The 26,926-nt window shown below is 39.7% G+C and overlaps 1 protein-coding gene across 2 annotated transcripts in view; it reads left to right on the plus strand.

Annotated features, from left to right (window-relative positions):
• ahi1 (Abelson helper integration site 1) overlaps positions 1-26,926 on the plus strand; it is a 182,793-nt gene that overhangs the window by 44,561 nt on the left and 111,306 nt on the right. For both annotated transcript variants that reach the window (XM_073056315.1, XM_073056316.1), the window contains 4 exons: positions 210-316; positions 1,733-1,851; positions 4,756-4,886; positions 10,433-10,573. In XM_073056315.1, the coding sequence (XP_072912416.1) occupies positions 210-316; positions 1,733-1,851; positions 4,756-4,886; positions 10,433-10,573 (498 nt within the window). The remainder of the gene's footprint in view (positions 1-209; positions 317-1,732; positions 1,852-4,755; positions 4,887-10,432; positions 10,574-26,926) is intronic.

Genomic DNA, 26,926 nt, shown 5'->3' on the forward strand with positions numbered 1-26,926 from the left:
AGGGCAATAAACAGTCAACACTTCGGCTGTTCAAGATTTCCAGATTTTGCAGGATCTCTTATTTATGAGTTTGTGTTTGTATTTTGTATTATCTAACATTAATCACTGCACCAGTGAAAGTTGCACTGAATAGGACAATGTTAAAAATTGCACCTTCAATATCTATGGTAGTTTTTGCATGTATTTTTGTTTTTTTTTTTGTTGCACAGGGTTACGTATGTTCTCGGGCGACAGTTCGGGGCTGGTAATTGTTTGGAGCACATCTGTAAATGAAGGTTCGCCGGAAAATCCAGTTCAGCAGTGGAGTATTGACACGGTAAATAGCATGATTGTAAGAGGCTTAAGGAAGAGAAGACTACTTGTCCACTCTTGCCTGCCACACTTTGTATTGGCATCATGGCTGTTTTTTTATTTCAAACCACATTGCATTAACTCAATTTCCTCTGATTCCCCTAATATTTCAAAATCCATTGATCTCTGCCTTGAATATACTCAGCAAATGAGCCTTCATTCTAAGCTTGGGTGGAGAATTCGAACAATTCCCTCTTGAAGGAACCCCATAGTTCTGGATGGCTTACTTTCTGAGACTGGGATCCCCAGATTGTATACAATCCAGTTTAAGGAAATATCAACTTCGCATCTGTTCTCTCAAACCTCAGTTTTCTACATTTGAATAAGATTGCCTCACATTCTTTTAAACTCATGAGAATACAAACCTGCTGTTCCAGGAATCGATCTAATGAACATTTGTTGCACTTCCTCTACTCTTTCAAGTCTATCCTTCCAACGTGGTTAAACTAGACCAGTAAGCAATATTCCAGGTGTAGTCTCAACTACGTAATTGGAGCAAATGAGGTTCATTTCTTCAGTAAAAATGATACTTTTAATGAACTTGTACTTGGCTGTACAAAATTAATGGCTAAATGTAGGTGACTGCTTCTGTAACTTGTATTCTTTCCATTTTAAATAAATATATATGAGGGCTTTGAAATAGAATTCCTTTTTATTTGATCACTGTACCCACAACTGACCTAATTGACAAATGATCTCCAACAGCTTTTTCATATAAAATGCCACTGGAGCGACAAATTGATTGACTTGGAAATAGCTCCCTTCTAAGGAAGAATCATATCTTTTAGAAACTGAGTTATGATAAGTATTTATAGTAAGCTTCATTATTTATATAGCTTGCATTGAATTCTTCAACACTTCTGTTAAATTCTTTATTTCTTTGGATAACTTTCATTTCTACCATAGTTTATTTTTTCACCCCAGTGGAACTTAACAGAGAATTGTCAGCATGTTAGTAGATATTTCCATTTCCTTTTATATGTCTCTCCTTGCTTTTTTTTAAGATCTTGCTTTCTGTGCAAGCCATGTACCTTTTAATAATAGCAGCTTCAGCTGGTTCTGACCAGTTGTTGGGAGCGTCTAACTACTTGACCTGCATCCCATGTTTTCTCAAGTTTTCAGTTGTCCATCATAATGTTCCCAAACAATTGACATTACTCCATTTCTTGTCCAAAGGCTGTTAGCTCATTTACCACTGTAATTGTTTTTAGAACCTTTCTTTGTGATTTGTTGATAGTTATGCAATATGGTACCATTCAGTTGTGTTGCATAACTGGGAAAAGTGTTAGACATTTCATTATACTTTTTCCCAAATGTGGTAATTCCATATATTGAAGGTTGGGCAGACTATTGAAAACTTAATGTTCAAAATTCTTTGCAGAACATATTGCAAAATGACCTGAAAGGTATTCCTATAAATCACCTGGAAATTCATCCAAATGGCAGATGCTTGTTAATCCATGCCAGGGACAGCACTTTGAGAGTGATGGATCTAAGAGTGTAAGTTATTTTAATAAAAAACTATTTCCCTTCATTTCCTGCTCTCCCCCCCCCCCCCCCCCCAATATGAACCTGACACATACCTATTCCAGTTTTGTAGCAGTTGGTAGTAAGGAAAGTGACAATCCTAACTTGTAAAATTGGGTTGTTCATTAACACTTTCATCATGCTTCCATCATGTTGTGCCTTGAGAAACTTAGTGAAGCAGAGGCAGTAATCAGTGGCTGTATTTATAAACATAATAGATTCTGCAGATACTGGAAGTCCAGAGCAACACACACAAAATGCTGGAAAAACTCAGGTCAGGCAGCATCAATGGAAATGAATAAACAGTCGACATTTTGAGCTGAGACCCTTCATCAGGACTTGAAAAGAAGGGGGAAGAAACCAGAATAAGGTGGTGGGGGGAGGTGGAATAAGGTAAGAAGGTGGGAGGTGATAGGTGGGAAAGGTTAAGGGCTGGAGAAAAAGGAATCTTAGAGGAGAGAGTGGACCATGGTAGAAAGGAGGAGGAGGGGCATCAAGTTAAGGTGATAGTCAGGTAAGGAGAAAAGAAGCAGTAAGAAGGGGGGGCAGAGTGGGAAATTGAAGAGGAAAGGGGGAGAGGGAAACATTACTGGAAGTTGCAGAAATTGATATTCATGTCATCTGGTTGGAGGCTACCTAGGAAGAATACAAAGTGTTGCCCCTCCAACCTGTAGTGAAGGAGCTTCACAAAGCTGTCCCCCATTCTACATCAGGTCTCACTAATGTAGATGAGGCCACATCAGGTGCACCAGATAGAGCAGATGACCCCCAACAGGTATGCAAGTGAAGTGTTGCCTCACCTGGAAGGACTGTTTGAGGCCCTAAATGAAGGTGAGGGAGGAGGTGAACAGGCAGATATAGCACTCCTGCTTGCAAGGATGAGTGCCAGGACGGAGATTAGTGGGGAATGATGACAAGAGAATTGCGGAGCAAGTGATCCCTGCAGAAGGTGGAGGATGAAGTAAAGATGTGTTTGGTGGTAGGGTCCTTTGAAGTTGCGAAGAATGATGTGCTGGATACGGAGGCTCATGGGACGGTAGGAACTCTATGCCTGTTAAGGTGGTGGGAAAAGGGTGAGGGCGGATGTCTGGGAAATAGAGAAGATGTGGGTGAGGACAGCATCAATGGTGGAGGAAGGGAAATCCTGCTCTTTGAAGAAAGCGGACATGTCTTAAGTCCTGGAAAGGAAAGTTTCATCCTGGGAAGAGATGTGGCAGAGACAAAGGAACTGAGAAAAGGAAATTTCATTTTTACAGGAGACAGGGTGGGAAGAGGTATAATGAAGAGAGACGTGGGAGTCCATAGGTTTATAAAAGGTATCTGTAAGCAGTCTGTCTCCAGAGATGGAGACAGAGTGATTAAGAGTGGTATCAAAAATGGACCAAGTGAATTTAAGAGCAAGGTGGAAATTGGATGTAATGGTGAAATTGATAAGTTTGGCATGGGTGCATGAAGCAGCACCAGTGTGGTTGTTGATGTGGCTCAGAAAGAGTTGGGGAGCATTACCAGGGAAGTTTTGAAACATGGACTGTACCACGTAGCCAATGAAAAGGCAGTCGTAGCTGGGGCCCAAGTGGGTGCCCTTTGGCTACGTCTTGAGTTTGGAGAAAATGGGAGGAGCCAAAGAAGAAATTGATGAATGAGAGGACCATTTCTGCCCAATGAATGGTGGAGGGGAACAGGTTGGGTCTTTTGTCAAGAAAGAAACAGAAAGCTTTAAGGCCTTCTTGGTGGGTGATAGGAATGTTTAGGGACTAGATGTCCATGGTGAAAATGAGATGAGCAGGGTCAGGGAATTGAAAGTTGTTGAGATCAAGATCAAGCTCTCTTGAATGACAGTCAAGCTTGATTCTTACATTTCTATGCTATAGATGGTGCTTGACTTTTTTTTCTCTTATTCACTTTTTTCCCTCCTTGCCGAAAAACTGGATTTTCTATTTTTAGTCCATTACCCTTTTGTTTGGTAATGATATGAGATCACAAGACCCAAATGTTATTTGAAAATACTTTTTATAGAAATTTTTTTGTGCAGTCAAAAACGCCTATCTCCACTGAGAAGGTACAATGAAACCTGCCACACAAGCTGGCATTATGTTGCAGTACCTTTTAGTTTTCAACATCTGTGCTACTCAGGATGTAATGTGTAAATTGCTAACAGATTATCTTTGTCTTTGTTGCTCTAACGCAGAAAAGCTGAGGTCTTTACCTCTGCTGAATCACTCATTGTATGGAAGAACAAAATGTAAACTTAAACCAGGCTGTTCAGTGACCTGTGCAGTGTCAAAGTGGAATTCTTTTACTCTAATTGTAATTATACAATCTGGCAGATTTTTAGCTTTTCTAATATCTTTAAGTAAGTTACTGTTTGATAATTTCAGGGATTTGCTATAAGTCCAGATGGGTGAAATGTCTTCTTTTGCTGCAATGATTCTTTACAAAGCTCTAACCAAATCTCTTAGGCTCTTTTGTGAATTAAAGATGGCCTCTTCCAAACCAGGAATTTTATATTCCAAATTCTTATTAGTGTCGACCCAGTGATTGTTATCACTGGCAGACTTGTTTTTTGATTTTGATTGTCCCCACTTCTGAGGAGCAAGAGGGTGCATTTGCCATTTGAGGGAACTGTTCTCTGAACTATTGAGGATAAGTACCTTTTCAGTTATTCATCTGCTGCCTGTGAACTACTCATTAAAGTTAATGTTTTAATAACTGCAGAGTGCTGTTGCCAAGATTTCATCAACTGAATACCTCTCCATGCTGACATATTTGAGAAAAGAACTTGTAGGTGAGGGAGGTGTATTCTGATATGAATAGTAGTTGGTAAAATTTGCTGAATAGGATACCTTGTTTTAAAATTTCAATTAATTTATTTTCTAGGCTAGCTGCAAAGAAGTACACGGGGGCTACAAATTATTGTGAACATATCTACAGTACATTCACACCATGTGGGACCTTCCTTTTCTCAGGCAGTGAAGATGGAATTTGTTACGTTTGGAATACAGATACAGGTGTTGTTCAACTGTTAAAGCAGATGTTTTATTTTGATCTATTAAACCTATTCTTGATATTGGTGACCTATGAGGTAACACAGGCTAAATAGTTGATGTTGATATTGAGATTTAAGTACATGCACATGGTGATCAAGGAAAAGTATATAAAGTGGTTGAAAGTGCATGTTGGATTCCTGCTTTTATCATTCAAAGCATAATGTGCAAGAACAAGGAAGGCATGCTAGTATGAAACACTGGTTGGTTTACAGCTCAAGCCCTACGGGAAGGATATGAAGATTTTAAGAGGATGTAATGAAGAGTGCATAATTATAGTGATAGGATTCGATTGAATAGATTTTCTTTGAACTAAAGCAGACTGTTAGATAATTTAATTCAACCAATCTGCTGGAGGAACTCAGCATGTTGAGCAGCATCTCTGGGAGGGAAGGAATTGGTATTGTTTTGGGTCAAGACCTTGCATTAGGAAATATAGATGTGAATGAAATTGTGAAAGGATTTTATACAAGAAAATTAAGATGGATCCATTTTACTTGGCAGAATGGGTAATAACTAGGGAAGAATTTAAGTGGAAGGATTAGAGGAGTGTTCAGAGTCTTCTACATGCAAAGAGTGGTGGTGACTTGGCATCAGGGTAGTGGAGGCAGAAATCCTTACTTTTAAAGAATACATGAACGGACTCATGACAAGTCATACCTACATAGCTAAAGACCAAAAGCTACGAAGTGCAGATAGTTTGGAGTTCCATTTTTTGAATGCCAGGGACCTAATACCTATCTTTGTAAATTTCTGATTAAGTGAGAAGATTGCATTGGAATGAAAGTGCTACATATTTTTTACCCAGCTTTTATCCTATTTAAAATTCCCCTTCCTACATTTGTAGCAATTTCAACTATATAAAAATATTGCTAGTTCTGAAATCCTCCCACAAGCTATCAATTAATGGTGAATGTATATATTTTAAGTCAAGTCAAATTTATTTATAAAGCACATTTAAAAACAACCCATGTTGATCAGAGAGCTGTACAAACCATAACAGGTAGCTAAAATCACAAATACAAGAAACACAGATATAAACAACAAGGCACTCAGCTTATAGGCAAATAACTTATTTGCAGATTATTTTCAATTTTCAAAATAAGGGCTGTCAAAAGGCTTCGTTTCTACACTCTTGGAAAATCACCAAATTCAGCCATCTATTTATCTCCAATTTAGTTTTCATAGAAATGATTGAAAAAATAACTTGAATCTTTTTTGAGCTTTTTAAGACATCTTGAAGTATTTTACAGTCAATGAAACAATTTAGAAATATTGCAGTGTAGGAAATACAAAAATGCAATAAGCTTCACAAATAAGTATGTGATAATTTATATATAGTAAACTTTATTTATTAATTAGTAATAAGTAAATGTCAGTACATTACCAAAGAAAAAATTCATGGAAAAATAGTCCACTGTTTTTCTTTCTATTTTAGTTTTCCTATATGGGACTGATACTTTATTAGGAAATTGTTGTGGGGAAATGTTATATTCCCTGAGTTAACCATCTTTCAGAGAGGCTATTCATTCAAGGTGCATCCAACCCTTTAATGTGGAAATTGAAAATTCTATGGCAGTTTTGATTTAAGGCTGAGTTTCAGTGGTTTTGCTGTCCTTTATCCTGACAAATTTACTGATCGTTTGCTTAAGCTTGCTCACTTCCTCTGCCCAACCTAATTGTTATCCAGTTTTCCAATACTTCTGTTACAGTTTTTGCATCTACCATGGAGATGAGCATGATTTATTGAATTAATTTTTCATACTCTTATTTTCCCATTTAGTTTCTTCCTTTAGGTATGCTTATTAATTTTGGATGTGTTTCCTTCTATTTGCATATCTATAGAAACTTCAGAAGCAGTGGAGAAAAGGGAGTGGAATAGAAATGAACACAACTAGTTGTATATTTCAGGGGTCAGTTAGAAATGGATATTTAATGTTGGAATTGCTGGTGACACCCTTATTGGTATGTTAGAATGTTACTGCACAATACAGGCCCTTTGGCCCATGATGTCTGCTGACCTTTTAACCTATTGTAAGAGCAATCTAACCTCTTTCTCCTGCATAGCCCTCCATTGTTTTGCCATTCATGTGTCTATCTTAAAAACCCATAATATATCAGCCTTTTTAGCTCTGGCAGGGTGTTCCACGCATTCACCACTCTTTGTGTAAAATAACTTATCTCTGACATCCCTCCCATACTTTCTGCTAATCGCATAAAATTATGCCCCACTCATATTGGCCCTTTCTGCTGTGGGAAAAGATCTCTAGCTATACTCTTCTTCTGTGCCTCTTATCAACTTGTACATCTCTATCAACTCATATCTCATCCTCCTTCGCTCCAAAGAGAAACCCTCACACTCTCAACCTATAAGGCATGCCCTCAAGTCTAGGCAGTATTTTGGTAAATCTCTGCACTCTCTTTAAAGATGAGGTTCCACGTCTTTCCACATCAGTTGATCAGAACTGAAGACAAAATTCTAAGTGTGCTCTAATCAGGGTTTTATCAAACTGCAACATTATCTTGTGATTCTTGAACTTATTCCCCTGATTAATGAAGGCCAACACAATATGCCTTCGTAACAACACTATCAACCGTGTGGCAACTTTGAGGTATCTATGGAAGTGGATCCCAAGATCCCTCAGTACCTCCAAACTACTAAGAATTCTGCAGTTAACGTGGTATTCCACCTTTAAATTCAACATTCCAAAGTGAAGCATGTCAACTTTTCCAGGTTGAATTCTATTTGCAACTTCTCAGCCCAGCTCTGCATCCTGTGAATGATCCATTGCAACCTACAAACAACCCCTTCACATTATCCACAATTCCACCAACCAAGAGTAGGGGGTCTTAGAGCAGATCGCCACTGGTCACCAACCTCCAGGCAGAATACACTTCTAATACTCTGTCTTCTATAGGCAGGTTAATTCTGTATCCACGCAACCAAGTTTCCCTGGATTCCATGCCTCCTGGTTTTCTGAATTAGCATAGCATGGGGAACCTTATCAAATTCCTTACATCACATCCACTGCTCTACCTTCATCAATGTGCTTTGTCACGTCTCAAATAATTCATTTCGGTTTGCGAAACATCACCTGCCCCTCACAAGGTTATACTAACTATCCTAATCAAACTATGCTTCTTCAAATGCATAAAACTTCTTTGAATCTTCTTCAAAGATTTTAAGAATCTTCTCCAACAATTTTCCTACCATGGAATTAAGAAGCACTGGTTTATAATACCCAGGGTTATCCCTACTCCCATTCTTGAACAAAAAAATATTTGCCACCCTCCAATCATCTGGTATTACTATGGATGGTGAGGATGCAAAGGTTATCATCAAAGGTACAACAATCGCTTCCAATGCTTCCTGCAGTATCCTTGGGTATATTCCATCTTGCCCAGGGGACTTAACTGTCCCAATATTTTTCAAAAGTTCCAGCACTTCCTCTTTCATAATGTCGACATGTTGAAGCTTGTTTTACACTGTGTTCACAAACTCCTTAAGTACTGAGGCAAAATATTTATTGAAGACTTCCCCCAACTCCTCTGACTCCAGGGACATATTTCCTCTACTACCCTGATTAGTCTTATCCTCGCCCTGTCTATTCTCGTATTCTTTACATATGTGTAGAGCACCTTGGGCTTTTTCTTAATCCTATTCATCAAGGCCTTCTCATGCCCCCTCCAATCTCTCAAGTCCATTCTTTAGCTCCTTCCTTGGCTATCTTGTAACTCTAGATCCTTACCTGATCATTGTTTCCTTAACCTTAAGTAAGCTTTTTTTTCCGCTTGACTAGATGTTGCACATCTCCTGGTAACCACAGCAGCTTCACTGTGCCATCCTTCCCTGCCTCAATGGGGCACACTTATGCAGAACCCCCTGCAAGTCTCCCTAAACAACTTCCACACTTCCATTGTTTATTTCCCAATTTGACCACTGTTCTTAATACCACCATGATTATCTCTCCCCCAATTAAATATTTTCTCATACCATCTCCTATCCTGCTCCAAAGCTATAGTAAAGGTCAGGGAGTTGTGTTCACTGTTTCTGAAATACTCTCCCACCCGGAGATTTGACATCTGACCTGGTTCATTGCGTAGCACGAGATCCAGTATGGCTTCTCTAATCTGCCCGGTACATATTGAGTCAGGAATCCTTCCTGGACACACCTAACGAATTCTGTCCCATCTAAACCTTTTGCAGTAAAGAGAAGCCAATTAGGGAAGTTGAAGGCACAATCCTATTATTTGTGTTGTTTTCTCCCTCCCTATCTGTTCCTCAGTGGCTCTGTTGCTATTGGGAGTGGGGGGGGGGGGGGGGGGGTGGTTCTATAGACTACTCCCAGTAGAGTGATTGCTCCACTTCTGTTTCTGACTTCCGTCCACATTGACTTAGTAGACAATCTCCCTACAATGTCTTCCCTTTCTGCATCTGTGATACTATCCATGATTAGCAATGCTGTTTCCCCCACATCTTTTTCCTTCCTCCATTATTTTTGAAACACCTAAACCCCGGAACATCCAGCCGCCATTCTTCCTCTTGTGATAGCCAAGTCTCTGTAATGTCACAACATTGCAATTCCATGTGATGACCCATGCTGTACATTCATCGTCCTTGTTCCTGATAGTTGTATTAAAATACACACTTCAGCCCATCTTACTGACTGTAATTTTGACTTATCAACTGCCGAATCTTTACAGATTTTCTACACATATCTAGCTGTATACCAACTGCCTCTTCCTCTGACTTATCTTTCTGGTTCCCATCACCCTGCAAAACTAGTTTAAATCCACCGCAACAGCTCTAGCAAATCTGTCTTGAAGGATATTGATCCCCCTCAAGTACAGGTGTAACCTGTCCTTTTGGTACATGTCATACCTTCCAAAGAAGGGATCCCAATGATCAACAAATCTGAAAAATTAATCTGCCAGAGACTTCTAACCCTGTGACCCTGCTTTTCAGTTTCCTATTTAGTTCCCTATTTTCTCTCTCCAGGATCTTATCCCTTTTCCTTCCTGTGTTGTTGATACCAGTATGTACTACAACTCCTGGTTGCTCACCATTCCCCTTTAGAATGCTGCGGCCCCAATCCAAAAATATTCCCTGACCCTGGCATCTGGTCTGCAGCATAACATCCATCTGTCTCCTTTGCATCCCCAGAATCTCCTATCTGTTCCCTAACTATTGAATCCTCTATCACAACAATACTCCTCACTCCCCACTTCCCTTCTGAGCCATAGAGCCAAACTCAGTGCTAGAACCTGATCGCTGCAGTTTTCCCCTGAGCTAAATTCCATTTTTTGTCTCTAGCAATAAATTATTGTATTTAAATGTAACTTGGTCTCTACAACTTTTCTAAATATTTAGATAATTACGTATCTGTCTGTAACCTGATCCATGTTTCATTAGTGTTTATAATACAGTAATAATTAGTGATCATTTTGTGTTTGGCTGATGATCTTGGTAATGATTTGATTCTATTTCAAGTTGTCTTCCTTTTTGTTAGGAGACCAAGTGGCGATGTATTCTGATCTGAATTATACATCAGCTGTCCGATGTGTAGCCTTTCATCCCCATGAACACATGGTGGCTTTTTGTGCCTTTGGACCAAATCAACCTATACTTGTCTTTTTTTATGATCAGCAAGGTGAGTTTCTTGTTAAAGTACTATGTAGAAGAAATGCAAATGCTTCAGAGTATTTGTGCAGGTGTTCAGTTTAAATGAGAACGATAATAAAAATGTTTGTCAGTACAGTGATTTTGCAAATATGTCTTGTCTATTTATCGTACAAGTAAGAAAACAGTTTTTTGTATTAAAACTATTATTTTGAAGTATTGTTAAGAACCATTTTATATAATATATAGAAATATCTAATCAACTGCTATACATCAAAAAGCTTTCAGATTCACAAGCAATTAATGTTCCACCAAAACATGGCTAAACAGAATGGAGATGGCTACAATTAAAATTTAATTAGCATATTAGAGCTGTGGCTGGTTTTACAGAGAGTAAAGGAGGGGACTTAGTACACAACCCTGAGGGGCTCCTGTGTTGAGAGTCAGAGGGGTGGAGGTGAGGGAGCCAACTCTTACCACCTGCCGGCAATCTGACAGGAAGTCCAGGATCCAGCTGCACAAGGCAGGGTCAAGGCCAAGGTCTCTGACCTTCCTGTTGAGTCTGGATGGAATTATTGTGTTGAATGCTGAACTGTAGCCTAAGAACAGCATCCTGATTATCTAGATGTGTAAAGATGGTATGCAGAGCAATGGCTATTGTGTTGTCTGTCGATCGGTTGTGTCAGTAGGTGAATTGTAGGGGTCCAGTGTGGGTGGTAGCATGCTGCAGATGTAGTCCTTGACCAGCCCCTCAAAGCATTTGCTTATTATTGAGGCGAGTGCTACAGGACGGCAGTTGTTTAGGCATGTTACCTTGGTCTTTTTTTGGTACAGGGATAATGGTCGATAATTTGAAGCAGGAGGGCACTCTACACCGGGAGAGGGAGAGGTTAAAAATGTCTGTAAACACACCTGCCAGTTGTGCTGTGCACATCCTGAGTATTCACCTTGGGATGGTGTCTGGTCCCTTAGCCTTGTGACCGTCCACTGGTTGGAAATATTTGCATACCTCAGCCTCCGAGAGACCAGGTTGTAGCTGGCTTTCCTCGGAGGCTCAGAGTTAGCAACATCAAACCAAGCGTAAAGGTGGATTGAGCTCATCTGGGAGAGAGACTGCGATATTGGCGGCACCACTGCCTTTGGCTTTGAAGTCTGCGATGGTATGAAACCCTCACCACAAGTCATGTGTGCTATTCTTTGTGAATCTTGACTCAATCTTGTCCCTGTTGTTGTTTCGCAGCCTTGATTGCTTTGCGCAGATCATAGCTGCTTTTCTTGAGCTGCTGCTGATTGCCAGCAGGTAAGCTTTGTGTCACAAGGTAAGTGGTGCTCGCACAGAACTACTGATCCAGGCTTTCTGGTTCAGGAAGACCCTGACCGACATCTGGGGGACAACAATGTTGATGCACTTCCGGATGAAGCTGACTCCATCTGTGAACTCAGAGACATCCTCATCATGGAAGACATTCCAGTCGATGTCATTGAAGTAATCCTGCAGCATGGAGACCAATTGGTCAGACCAACAGTGAACGGTACAGTCAGAATTCAGAGTTTCACTTTGAAGCTGGCTGGCTTTGAATGTGAAAATCTAATATGCAATTCTCAGGGAAGTGTCCTAGGCCTAACCATCTTGAGCTGCTGTATCAATGACCTCTTTCTATCATAAAGTAAGAAGTAGGAATGATAGCTAATGGATGCATAATATTCAATTTTCAATTTCCATTTGCAGTTTCTCAGAAATCTAGACCAAACTCCTTCATGAGCTGCTAAGTTGTAAGCAATGTTCATAGGGATTCCAGTCTCCAATACATAGTTTTAACATTCAGTAGCATTATAATTGCCAAATTTCCCAATATCAACATCAAGGATATCACCAATGACCAAAACTTGACTTGTCCTGTGTGGAATGATACATTTTGATATTCCAAAGCCTTTTCATTTAAAAGTTATGTTAAAAGAATATCAGAAAAGTATCCACTTGTTTGACTGGGTGCAGTTCCAATTTTGGACAAAACTTGATAGAATGCAGGACACAGCAGCTTACCTGAACAACGACCCACATTACAAACCATCATAAATGTTCCTTTCCTCCACCACCGTTGCACCATAGCACCATAAGACATAGAAGCAGAATTTGGCCATTCAGCCCATCGAGTCTGCTCTGCCAATTCATCATGGCTGATCCCAGATCCGACTCAATCACATACACCTGCCTTCTCACCATAACCTTTGCTATCCTAACCAATCAGAAAACTATCAATTTTTGTTTTCAATATACCCATGGTCTTGGCCTCCACAGCACTCTGCGGCAGGGCATTCCACAGATTCACTACTCTGTAGCTAAAAATATTCCTCTTTGCTTCTGTTCTAAAGGGTTGCTCCTCAATTTTGTGGCTGTTCCCTCTAGTTCTGAACACCCCCACCAGAGGAAACATCGTCTCCACATACACCCTATGTTGTTCTTTCAGATCCCCACACATTCTTCTAAATTCCAGTGAGTACAGGCCCAAAGCTGTCAAACACTCCTCATATGTTAACCTCTTCCTTCCCAGAATAATCCTCGTGAACCTCCTGGACTCTCTGCAATGACAGCACATCCATTTTGAGATATGGGGCCCAGAACTGTTGACAATACTCCCAAGTGTGGTCTGATTAGTGTCTTATAAAGCCTCAGCATTATCTCCTTGTTTTTATATTCTATTCCCCTTGAAATAAATGTCAACATTGCATTTGTCGTCTTTACCACAGAATCAACTTGTAAACTAACCTTCTGGGAGTCTTGCAAGAGGACTCCTAAGACTCTTTGCACCTCAGGTGTTTGAATTTTCTTCTCACTTAGATAATAATCTGCACTTTTCCTTTTAGCAAAATGCACTATCATACATTTCCCAACACAGTATTCCTATTTATATACAAAATATGTTGTTACTAGTCAGTTAGAACCACTCTCACAACATTGCCAAAACATCTGACTTCTACCATAGAGAAGAAGGCAGCAGCAACATACATGGAAGCACCACAATCTCGTGTTCTCCAAGCTGTAGTGATTTAATAATGTATTGTCAATCTTTCAGTGTTGTTTGCTGTAAACTGTGGAACTCTAAGAGTTGTGGAGATACCTTCAATTGAAGTATAGTTGCCGTTCACACAGGGACTTATAGCAGTTGGGGTGGGGAATATATGCTATCTTTGTTAGTACCATCTGCATTTCAAAAACTGAATAGAGGAAAGAAAACAGCAACTGATTTCAAGTATTTTGTTGTTGCGGAGTCATATTTGAGTATTGGAGACTGAGGGTTGATGCGATAGAACTCTATAAAGTTATCAGAGGTATCAATAGGACATATAGCTGGTCTTTTTTCCAGGATAGAAATGTCAATTTCTAGAGAGCATAGATTTATGGAGTTGAAGATGTTTGGGATGTGCTGCTGGGGGAGGGGGCCAGGGTTGGTGTTTGAAGCAGAATACAATAGCAATGGTTAAGAGGCTTTTAGAAAGACACGTGAATAGGCAGAGAATGGAGGGATGCAGATCATATGCAGGCACATAGGATGAGTTAAACTGGCATAATAGGGCAGACATCGTGGGCTGAACTTGTTCTTAAGCTATGCTGTTTTTTGTTCATAGTTAACCTTGGTATATTAAAAGTGTCATTTAATAGAAACAAAGTTGCAGCATAGGGTCATTCAGTGCTTAAAGCCTGCTGCATGTCCAATATGATCATCCATCCCAGCACCATATTCCCACTGTCACCAAGCAGCTCTTCGTGCCTTTTTGTGTCTAGAAATTTATTTATACCATTATTTCAGCCAATATTTAGTGACTTGCCCTCTGTGGTTATGAAGTCCAATCTGAAAGTGCAGAAATTTTTCCTCATTTCACTTCTAATTGACCCCTTCCAGGAAAAACGTCTTTCCCACATCAAATCTAATAAATAGATAGGTGTGATAAATCTATGCAACTTATTCTTACCTCATATGGCAGTACTGCCATTCCTGAAATCCCTTGTCTGAACATACACTGCACACTCTATATGGTAAGTATATCACTACTTGGGAAATAGATCAAATCTCGGCAAGAGTAGTTTTACCAGGCCATTTTTTTACTTCTAGCAAAATACCCTTGTTTTTGTATTCGTATCCTTTTCACTCCTTATATACCATTTATCTTCCTAACTGTTTTCTGCACTACATATTTGCTTTCAGTAGCTTGTGTACAAGGATACACAGATCTTTGTACATTAATACTATTTAAACAATTTACCTACTTTTTTCTTTTTACCGCCAAAGTGAATCACTTAACATTTCTCATGTTGTACTTCATCTGCCACTAATTGCCCACTTATTCAGTGCGTCCACCTCACCTTAAAGCTTCTTTGCATGCTCTTTCTTATTTGCAAACTCACCAACTTTCATGTTGCCTCCAAACTTCAAAATATTTAGTTCCATCATTTAAATTGTTGTTAAACATTATGATTGATTGGCTTAGGTCCAGGCATTGATCCCTGAAGTACCTCATTAGATTCTGTGTGCCATTCCCAAAAAGACCAATTTTCCCCTATTTATATGTGTCTGTCAACCAATTATCAACCCATGCCAATAAGTCATCCTCAATACCTTCTGCTTTAATTTTACAGACACTTTATCTGAGACCTCTATCAAAAGCTTTTGAAACAACAAGTACATAAATCTGCTTGCTCTGCTTTATCTATTTTACCTATTATATCTTCAAAAAAAATTCTAATAGATACGTCAAGGTATTTCTTTTAAAATCCATGCTGTGTTTTCGTAATCCAGATGATATTTTCTAAGTGTCCTATTATTATTTAATACTGTCTAGCAATTTTTCCACCCATGACATTAAGCTAAATAGTCCGTAGTTTCCTAATTTTTCTCTCCCTCCTTTAGCGAGATTAAACATGCCAATCTGCAGAAGCCATTCCAGAAAGCATAGAACTGAGCAATACCCTTTGGCCCACAAGATGCTGAACAATTTGCTGAATTAAACCAAATTGAATCTGCTTGCAGCTGGCTGGTGGCATAGTGGCATCAGCGCCAGACTTCGGAGTGAAGGCTCCAGAGTTCGAATCCAGCCGGCCCCCTTGCACGCTTTCCATCCATGCTGGGTTGAGCGTCGGGCTAACAACTCGGCCACGTAAAAATAAGAAAGCCTGCTAAAAAAACCGCTGTCAGGACGGCATCCCGATGACTTCACTCAGAGCTAAGGGCTTCTCTATTCTGCTTGCACATGATCTATTGCCTTCCATTCCCTACACATTCATGTGGCCATATAAGAACATTTTAAGTGCTCTTATCTTCTTCTACCACTATCTCTGGTAGCCTGTTCTAGGCACCTAATACTCAATATATATATTTTTTAAATCCTGCCCATAATCTATAGAATTCTGGAAAATAATAATAAATTATTTTCACTTGCTTCCTGCTTTAGTACACTGGGATACAAGTATTCAGGCATTGGAGATTCACTAACTTTCGAGTGCAAGTTCCAGTTCGCTTTTCCTTCTAATACTAAATTCTTTTAGCTCCTCACCTTCATTAGATCCTTGACTCCCTAACATTTCTGAAAGGTTATTGTCCTGTGAAAACAAAAAACAAAAAATTTATTTAATTTCATTGAAGTACAGCTTTGGGAAAGTTGTCTCTTTTGGAGGGATGAACTGAGTGACAATTAGCCTGATGGTAGTTCTGGCTACAGGGCTGCTAATGTTTGATTGTGGCAGCTGCTGTCAGGCTTCAGGTTTCAGTTCTGTATGGAAACTGACCAGGTGCCAGACTGAGCAGAAGCAAGAAGCAATTGTAAATTAATACTCTGTTCTTTCGAGTGATGTGTCCTATCTTGCATGACTGGGAAAATATAGTGATCCTCTGCAGGGTAACCAGCCCTGGAACTGTGATTTGAAAACCTCTAAACTGGAGTTATTGTATGTAGCTGAAAAAGAGGGATCCAGATGCTGGAGATCTGAAATAATAATAGAAAATATTGCGAAGTATTTAACAGGACAGACAGCATTTGTGGAGAGAAGGAAGTCGACAGTTCACATTATTGGTCTTATGATGGGAACGTAGGAAAAATAAAATGGGGTTTGTTTACAGTAAATGGCTGCTTGACGGTCAACCTGTACTTTGTAGGCCAGAGTCTTTTGCCATTTCCTTAAGTCTACGTGAGTAGACAGAGCAACCACGGGGAAGAGAAAATCTGCAGATGCTGGAAATCCAAGCAGCACACGCAAAATGCTGGAGGAATTCAGCAGGCCAGGCAACATCTATGGGGGGAGAAAAGAACAGTCGATGTTTCAGGCTGAAACCCTTCGACAGGACTGGAGAGAAAAATGCTGAGTAGTAGTCGGAGCTGGAAGAAGAAAGAAAGGTGGGGGGAGGAGCACCAGAGGGAAATTGATGTTTTTGCCATCAGGTTGGAGGCTACCCAAATGGAATACAAGGTATTGTTCCTCCAACCTAAGTGTGGCCTTATCGCAACTGTGGAGGAGGCCATGGATGAATATATCGGAATGGGAATGGGAAGTGGGTGGCCACTGATGGCATGAACATCGATTTCTCAAACTTCCAGTAATGCCTCCACTGTTTCCCATCCCTTTGTCCCTCTCTCACGTTATCTCCTTGCCCTCCCATTGCCTCCCTGTGGTACTCCCCCACCCCCCCCCACCCTTCCACCCTTTTTTTCCTTCTATGGCCCTCTGTCTCTTTCACCAACCAACTTCCTAGCTCTTTGCTTCATCCTTCCCCCTCCAAGTTTCACCTGTCGCCTGGAGTTTCTCTCTCCCCTCCCCCACCTTTCAAATCTATTCCTCAGCTATTTTTCTCCAGTCCTGATGATGGGTTTCGGTCCGAAACATCGACTGTACCTTTTTCCATAGATGCCGCCTGGCCTCCTGAGTTCCTCCAGCATTTTGTGTGTTGCAATTATGGGGATTTGGCTGTGTCAAGGTTTCCCCAAGTAGTGATATTCATAGACTGCACTCAAAGAGCCCTTGCTGAGAATTCTCTGCTAGCCTCCTAAATGTTCTCCATGGTCTTTATGTACAAAATTACATGCTGCTTCTGGACATCATCTTCACCAACTTGTCCGTATCTTTCTGATGATTTATGAGCACACACCCACCTTTCCTATTGTCCTTCAGACCATAGCAGTATCCACACATTAAGTACTCCCTTTAGGTGTCAGAGTACAACTTGTGTTGTTTGCTTGAGCTGGCCAGAAGATTGCAATGGCTCAAATATAGAGAGCAGCAATAGATCATTGGAGTAGAGCTGCATTAAAACTGACAAAAACCTGATAACACTTTTCTCTAAATGGCTTAATTGTAGATCTCAATCTTTATAGGTCTTTCTCAAGCAACACTAATGATTCATAACATTGTTTAATTAGTGAAAGATAGCAGAACAATTTCTAGACCATGGTCAGTTATGGAGATGAGTTTTTAGTAGTAAAATTATTAATTCATTCTCCATATTAAAAACATAAAGATAAATGATGTACTATAAATTAAACTTCAGCATAATTCTTCAAAGATCTTTGTAGGCCTAGAATTCTGTGTTTATTGTGTTTTATTATCTTACTGGTTTCATAATTTAACATTGGAAAATGTTGTACTTCATTTAAACTTGCTTTGCCCTAAATGTTTTTGTTACTAGCTGCAAAAATGAGAAATACTTGCTGCAGAGCAGCAGAGACATTAAATGCTGAAGCGGAGACATTAAATGCTTTTTGAAAAGTTAAGAAGGCAGTAAGATTGGGCTCAGATTTGTATAGAGCTTAAGGCTGCTGTAAACTTCTTTCTGTGTAGAGTCCAGTTGTCCTGCCTCCACTAAATAGAGAATGGCCAATTCAGAATTGGAGTGAAGAATGAAATTCTTAATTCTACATGTAGATATCCAACTAATTAAATTGCCAACTTAAAATCTGAATTAGTCCCATTCATACTAGGATATGTTTGTTAAGAAAACTCATTTTTATTTTCTGTTTTGCATTGTTTTCAGTTCTGATGCTACCACTTTCTATATCAGTACATTTCTTTTCATGGAATGTAAAAGTCACTGAATAGGTTTGCATTTATTGTCAGAAAGCAGTTAAAACCAGCCAAGTTACAATGGAAAGGCTAAAGTTGCATTTTGGTCAGACTGGATAAGAATGGCACATTTCTTACCTTGAAGGACAGTAATGAACCTGATAGGTTTTATATGACTATTTGGTGGTTTCATGATTACCAATACTGGTATTAATGTTTTATTTTAAACTTTAAGCTTTACCGGCATTAAAACTCCACAGCTGCATAGGGATTTAGTCCTGTAAATTGACCACTATACTATCCTCTCCCACATAATCTAAAATTGTTCAATTTTTTGTTGCATTCAGTTTATAATATGCCTTTATTGTTCTACTTGGGATACTCCCTCCACTGTGATGAAAAAGGCCCTTATCATGTTTATTCATTTCTTTACATTTTCTTTTTACAGTACTTCTCTTCCCTGCAAACTTGGTATTCTGGCCCAGTTTGCAGATGACACCAAGATAGGTGGGGGAACAGGTATTGTCAATGAGGCAGGGAGTCTGCAGGAGGACTTGGATAGAGTGGTAGAGTGGGCAAACTGGGCAAAGAACTGGAAGATAGAATAACTTGTAGGGAAATCTGACATTAAAAACATAAAGTTTCAGACTATTTTCTAAATGGAGAGATTTCAAAGGGAGTCAAAGATGTAACGTTGAGGCCTCACCTGGAGTATTGTGAACAGTTTTGGGCCTCTTAAAATTATGTGCTGAAACTAGAAGGAGTTCACAGGAGGTTCACGAGAATGACTGCAGGATAAAACAGGTTGTCATATGAAGAGAGTTTGTTGGCTCTAGGCCTATATTTACTGGAATTCAAAAGAATAAAGGGTGACCTAATTGAAACCTATCGAATGGTGAAAGACCCTCATAGAGAAGTTGTTTCCTATGGTGGGAATGACTAGAGGACACAGCCTCAAAGTAGAGGAGTATCCTTTTAGAACAGAGATAAGGAGGAATTTCTTTAGCCAGAGACTAGTGAATCTGTGAAATTTGTTGCCAAGTCTTTATGTATACTTGATAAATTCTTAATTGGTCAGGGCATGAACAGATACAGGGGAACGGCAGGAGATTGGGGCTGAGGGGAAAAATGGATTAGCCATGATGAAATGGTGGAGCAGACTCAATGGGCCAAATAGCCTAATTCTGCTCCTATATCTTATGGTCATATGGTCTTAAGACCCAGTTCAGGATTCTCTCAAGATTAATTTGCAGGTTGAATTGGTAGTAAAGGGAAATGCAATGTTAGCATTTTGAGAGATATAAAAGTGAGAATGTACTGCTGAGGCTTGAAGGTATGGGTCAGGCTGCATTTGGAATATTGTGAGCAATTGTGAACCCTGTTTCTAAATAAGGATGTGCTGGCCCTGGATTGAGTCCAGATGAAATCCATAAGAATAATCCCAGAAATGGAAGTCTTGACATAGAGTTTGATATCTCAGGGGCTGTTCTTGGAGTTCAGAAGGAAGAGATCTCTTCAAAAACTACTATTTAATGAATGGCCTGGACAGAATGGACGTGGAGAAAATCTTTCCATATGTAGAAGAATCTAGTATCTGAGGGCACAGCTTCAGGATAAAGGGATGCCCTTTTATAGCAGATGAGGAGGAATTCTTTCAGCCACTTATGGTCTCAGCTATGATAGGTTCTTCTCTGTCTTCCATTTTCCATTTCCCACCTTGCCTCAGTGGATCATCTTCCATTTTCTGTGCCACCTTGCCTCAGCATCAGGCTATCAACAAACCTATCTTTCCTTCTAGCACCCATCCATCCATACTAAAATATTTTCTCTTCTATCTGCACAGTGGTTTCTGTATACTATCTACAAACTATACTCTTATTACCTTTAAAGTTCAAAGTAAAATTTATCCGAGTTCATGCCTGACTCCTCATTTTGCCCTGAGATTCTTTTTTCTGCAGGCATACTTAGCAAGTCTGTAGAACAGTAACTGTAAGCTTCAGGAGCTATAAACTGTAAACAAACTGTTGAAATGCAGATATAAATAAATAGCCATAAGTAATGAGCATGAAATAACAATATAATAAAGTCCTTAAATGAGTGTAACTATTCCCTTTTGTTCAAGAGCCTGATAGTTGAGGGGTAGTAACTGTTCAGATACCTGGGGGTGAGTCCTGAGGCACTTGTACCTTCTACCTGATGGCAGCAGGGAGAAAAGAGCATGGCCTGGGTGGTGAGGATCTTTAGTGATGGAAGCTTCTTCAAAGGCAGCTTCCAAACCCACAACATAGACATTGAGCATGGAAGTACACATCTTTGCCTACTGAGTGGGCTGATCAGCAAGCATCAATTTATGTGAATCCTATGCTAATCAAAATTTTTTCCCCACATTCCCATCAACTCCCTCAAGAGTCTACCGTACACTTGCACACTTGAGGAATTTAGATTTGTCAATTTGCCTATCAGCCTTGCGAGTGGTACTCAAAGTCCATAAAATAATTTTTATCTTAAAAAGCCACCTCTCAGCAAAGATGATTGCTGATTGCAAAATTCCCTTTTGCCCCCAGTGTATCATAGTTTTTTAATTGGGTAAAAGATACAGACCTCAAATCCAGGAAATTGGTTATGGTTCACAAGCAGCATTGATCTTTCCAGAATACTTCAGAGGAATGGAGAAACTAAGCAGACTCTTAAAAGCTGGAGAACTTACCACACTGTCATTGTAAAATATTCCAAGTTATAGGCAGGATAGATGATCAAATGTTAGTTCTTCTCAAAGGTGAATATTGTGTGCTTCACAGTGAATCAGGTCCAATGGCTGCATTGTCTGACACCAGAATCCTCAAAGATGTACTCTAATCCAACCTCCATCATGGCAAAAGTTGGAGAATGAAATCACTTCAAGAATGTCTCCAGTCTCCTTGAAAAGTTGAATTTGCAGACTATTAGGTGGAACATTGGCTGGCAGCATGTAGAGACCTAGTGGAAGTAACACACAATATGCTAAACAGGCTACCCACCTGCCACGTCAAGCACTAGCAACCCCACCTGTGGTAGAAAGTGTACATCTCTCTCGGTATTCTTCAGCTGCCTAGAACAGATTAAGAAAGTCATTCCTGGCCCCAAAAATCAGGCTGGGAAAAAGAAAGCACAATCACTATGCTGAAGAAATAGAAACTACTTTTGTCGTATTGTGTCTTCACAAAGACCCACACTCAATGCTTTAGAAACAGCTTTTTCCTGTCCATCAGATATGTGAACAATCCATGAGTACATTTTTGTCTTTTATATTACTTATTTTTGTAATTTGTAATTTTTATGTCTTGGATTACTGCCACAAAAGAATTTCACAGCGTATGTTATTGATAATTAACCTGATTCTGAAAATTTTTTAAATGAAATTAAAGCTACATAAACTTATATTCACTTTACCACTACCCCAGCATAGGATTGAGGAGTCCCTAGTTTAGACTTAACTTTTTGAAGAACCCTTTTGGACATTGACATATAAGACCAATTTTGGAGTATTGTATGTACCTACCTACAGGAAACTTATCAATAAGATTGAAAGAGTACTTTAAAAAGTTTTCAAAGATTATGCTGGGCCTTGACCTATAGGGAAGGACTGAGTAGGTTAGGATTTTAAAAACATTGAAAACCTACAACACAATACAGGACCTTCAGCCCACAATGCTGTGCTGAACACGTACTTACTTTAGAAATTACCTAGGCTTACCTAAAGCCTTTTTTTAAAGCTTCATCTACTTATCCAAGAGTTTCTTAAAAGACCCTATTGTATCCCCCTCCACCACCATTGCCAGCAGCCCATTCCATGCACTCACCACTCTCTTTGGGTGGGGGGTGGGAACTTACCCCTGACATCTCCTCTGTACCTACTTCCATGCACCTTAAACTGCGCCCCCTCGTGTTAGCTATTTCAGCCCTGGGAAAAAGCGTCTGACTATCCACATGATCAATGCCTTTCATCATCTTAATACACCTCTCATCCTCCATCGCTCCAAGGAGAAAAGACCAAGAATTCACTGGAATGTAGGAGAATGAGAGTAGATTTTAATTGTGCTGTACAAAATTGAGGGGTATAGATGAGTTTAATGCAAGCACTGAGGTTGAGTGAAACTAGGTCATAGATTGAGGGTAAAATGTGAAATATTTAAGGGAAACCCGAGGGGGATCTTGTTCATTCAGAGGCTGGTGAAAGTGTGTAACGAGCTTCCAGAGGAAGTAGTGAATGCAAGTTCAATTTCAACATTTTAGAGAAATTTGGATAGGTACATGGACACGAAGGTTATAAGGGGCTACAGTCCAGGTACATGTTAATGGAACTCAGCAGAAAAACAGTTCGACGTGTACTAGATGGGCCAAAGAGCCTGTTTCTGATCAGTGGTGCTCTATGACATTGTCAGATATTTATCTGTAGCATTGTGGAAGATTATAAAGAGGAAGTTATTTCATTTTAAGAGATGGTGAGCCATGGTCTTAAATAAAAAGAACACTGTGTCCTGCCCTCTCAATTTGCATTCTGTGGATACTAATATATAGAATAAATAATGGCACTTTCATGTATATTTACAGTACAGTGGATTCTGGTTAATTGGGCCATTGGTTAATCTGGGCAGGACAAATGTTAAAGAACTAAAACTAATGGAGAAAATCTCCAAGATTTTCTTTGTTTTAAGTGGGACGGGAGACTGTTGCCGAACATTTCTAGCTACTGTCAGTTGCGTGTCCTTGCATGGCTGTTAGATACTATGCTATGTTTAGAGCAAACTGTTTTTCAAAAGCATTATTTACGTGTGTCTGTGATTTTTGTCACTGATAGTTAGCAAGAAATAAACAGTAAGACATTTCAGAACTGTTTTGCTCACTGTGGTTTCAAGCATTCAGTCATGGAGATGCGAGAAATGGCCGGGTGTAAAAATGAAACAATTTCACTACAATTAGGAACTATGAAGAATTTGAACCTATTGACAATCATCTTGAATGCTACAATGAAAATGAAGATTTGGAGAATGCAGTCATTGATAGCATTGTATTAAAGCAGTCCATTATCTATACCAAGTGTCTGTTTATTTTGTTCATTTACTGCCAATCAAATGAATGTGTACACTATGCAAGCTAATACAGTTTTATAGTATTGTAGATTATTGGTAATGTTCTAATTTGTTCTGTATTTCATTTAAATTCATAATTTGCTACTCAGTTAAATAGTAGTTTGTTTTTATACCTTTTTAACTATGTCCATGAAACCAACTTATTTGGACAGCTGCTTAATTGGGTCAAAATGTACTCATCCCATGTGTCCTAATTAACTGGAATCCATCATTATAAACATAAAAATTAACAGCACAAACCAGTAGTGAGAAGACTGTGGATGCTCAATTCTGGAGCAAAAATCTCACACGCAAGATTCTGTGTTTTGAACTGTGCACGTTTCTGTGGAGAGAAATGGACAGTCAAAGTTTTGGATTGCAACCTTTCATCATCTAGAACCGGGATGGCCAACCTATGGTGCATGCACCAAAAGTGGCACTTTGGATGATTAGAAGTGGCGCATTGCACTCCAGTGATAATAAAAAAAAAAGTAAGCCTACTCATGCAAAAAGTATTAACCAAAAACCGATTTGTAGGGAAAAAAATTTATAACAGGAATTCAAGTAGCTTAGAGCTAGAAATAGGTTTTACTGAGAATAAATCTAAAAATTAGCAATTATTTTTAGCAATTTTATTATTTCATGCACATCTTTTGGTGAGTGTTATCTTCTTTCACGTTAATCTGTTTTCAACTAAAAAAAATGTTCAATCAGTCAAACTAGGAAAGAAGGACTTCTGTTCTGCAGTCGTTCCATAACTGTTCAATACACGTTTGATACTTGTTTGATTCTGAGGTGCCAGGTGCCTGCACCAATGGTGCGTCGCAGGCTTTTGCCAGTCAGTTTACAATTGACACTCGTGTGCTATGGAGTTGTGCTTTGTTTGTCCTTTGTGAACATTTGCAGTTTTGTACTTTTTCAAAAATTAAAGCTTGTTTTTACATTCAGTTACCCATCACAGTGCAAAAGAAAATGAGCAAAAGAAAAGCAGAAAATGATAGTAGTAGTAGGCCTCTGTTAGTCTCGATAGACCATGGATTTGCACCTTGGAGTGCAAGCCTGGGCAAGGTTTTTTTTTAATGGAAGACCGGCAGTTGCCCAAGCTGCAAGTCTCCCCTCTCCACGGCACCAAGGGCATTAGGACCCATACAGCTTGGCACCGGTGTCGTCGCAGAGCAATGTGTGGTTAAGTGCCTTGCTCAGGGACACACATGCAGCCTCAGCCAAGGCTCGAACTAGTGACCTTCAGATAACTAGACGAATGCCTTAACCACTTGGCCACACGCCAACACAGAAAGTAATAGCAAGCATGAATTCAATGAAGAGTGGGAAAATGAGTTCTTTATAGCGGGTCCGTCAGAAAAACAGTTGTGCATTGTTGGTGAAAACACTTTGATACATAATAGAAGACATGATCTTAATAGACACTATAAAACACAACATCAGACTGAAATAGAAGGAAAACTGAAGCTAGTGCTTGGGTCTGAGCTATGGAAAGAATATGTGATTAAGAAAAAGACAGAAATTGAAAGAAGACAAAATATATTTGTTAAAAGTCTCATTAAGGTAAGTAATGTTTATCTTGTTTTTATAGTAAATCAGTATATCATGTAGAAATGCTAAATATGTCTATATTAACATTTTTACAAGAATTGAATGGGGGTACAAGAGTTGTATGGCGCATCTGATCTCGTGTGAAAAAATTGACGCATGGAATGTAAAAGGTTGGCCACCTCGATCTAGAATGAAAATAGAGGAGTCTAAAACGGTAAAGGGTAGGGATAGAACAAGAGTGATGGGTGGATCTAGGTAAGGTGGAGGCGACAAAGGGCTGCCAGTGATGAAATCTGATGGGAGAAGAAGGTGGAGCATGGAATCAAATAAGGGTGATGGCGGAGGGAAATCAGTGGAAGGAATTGGAGTATGATTGTCTGATAGTGAGTGCTGGAGGGGGAAGAAGCAGGCTGATTGAGGGGCGGGGTGGGTAATCAGGAGCAGAAAGAAAAGGGACAGAGAGGAAGCAGGTTACTTGAAATTGGAGAATTTAATATTCATGCCTTTGAGTTCTAGACTATTCAGGCAGAACATGAGGTTCTGTTCTTCTGAAATGTTTTGTGGCAGCTACAACAGGATCATACCAGCAGCGTATCTTCACCTCCCACCCCATTCCTGCATTCTGAAAGGATCACTCTCACCATAGCTCCTTTGTTTGCTTATCTCTGACATCCCCCACCCCTGTCTCTTCTTCTAAGGCACTTTCCCCTGTAACTGTAGGAGGTATAACACCTGTCCCTACATAGAGTGTACAACAAAGATCCTTTAGTCCATAATTTTCTGCTGCCTTTTTTTTTACCTACTCCAAGGTCAATCTAACCCTTCCCTCCCACAAAGCCTCCATTTTTCTTTCGTCCGAGAGCCTATCTAAGAATCTTTTAATGTCCCTGATGTGTCTGCGTACACCACCACCCCCAGCAGTGCACACCATGCACTTACCATTGTGTTTAAAAACAAAACTACCTTTGTCATCTTCTCTATAATTTAGATAGATAGATAGATAGATAGATACTTTATTCATCCCCATGGGGAAATTCAACTTTTTTCCAATGTCCCATACACTTGTTGTAGCAAAACTAATAACATACAATACTTAACTCAGTAAAAAAAAAAAATGATATGCATCTAAATCACTATCTCAAAAAGCATTAATAATAGCTTTTAAAAAGTTCTTAAGTCCTGGCGGTTGAATTGTAAAGCCTAATGGCATTGGGGAGTATTGACCTCTTCATCCTGTCTGAGGAGCATTGCATCGATAGTAACCTGTCGCTGAAACTGCTTCTCTGTCTCTGGATGGTGCTATGTAGAGGATGTTCAGAGTTTTCCATAATTGACCGTAGCCTACTCAGCGCCCTTCGCTCAGCTACCGATGTTAAACTCTCCAGTACTTTGCCCACGACAGAGCCCGCCTTCCTTACTAGCTTATTAAGACGTGAGGCGTCCCTCTTCTTAATGCTTCCTCCCCAACACGCCACCACAAAGAAGAGGGCGCTCTCCACAACTGACCTATAGAACATCTTCAGCATCTCACTACAGACATTGAATGACGCCAACCTTCTAAGGAAGTACAGTCGACTCTGTGCCTTCCTGCACAAGGCATCTGTGTTGGCAGTCCAGTCTAGCTTCTCGTCTAACTGTACTCCCAGATACTTGTAGGTCTTAACCTGCTCCACAC

This window comes from Hemitrygon akajei, chromosome 9 (genome assembly GCF_048418815.1).
Source record: "Hemitrygon akajei chromosome 9, sHemAka1.3, whole genome shotgun sequence".
Classification (NCBI taxonomy): domain Eukaryota; kingdom Metazoa; phylum Chordata; class Chondrichthyes; order Myliobatiformes; family Dasyatidae; genus Hemitrygon; species Hemitrygon akajei.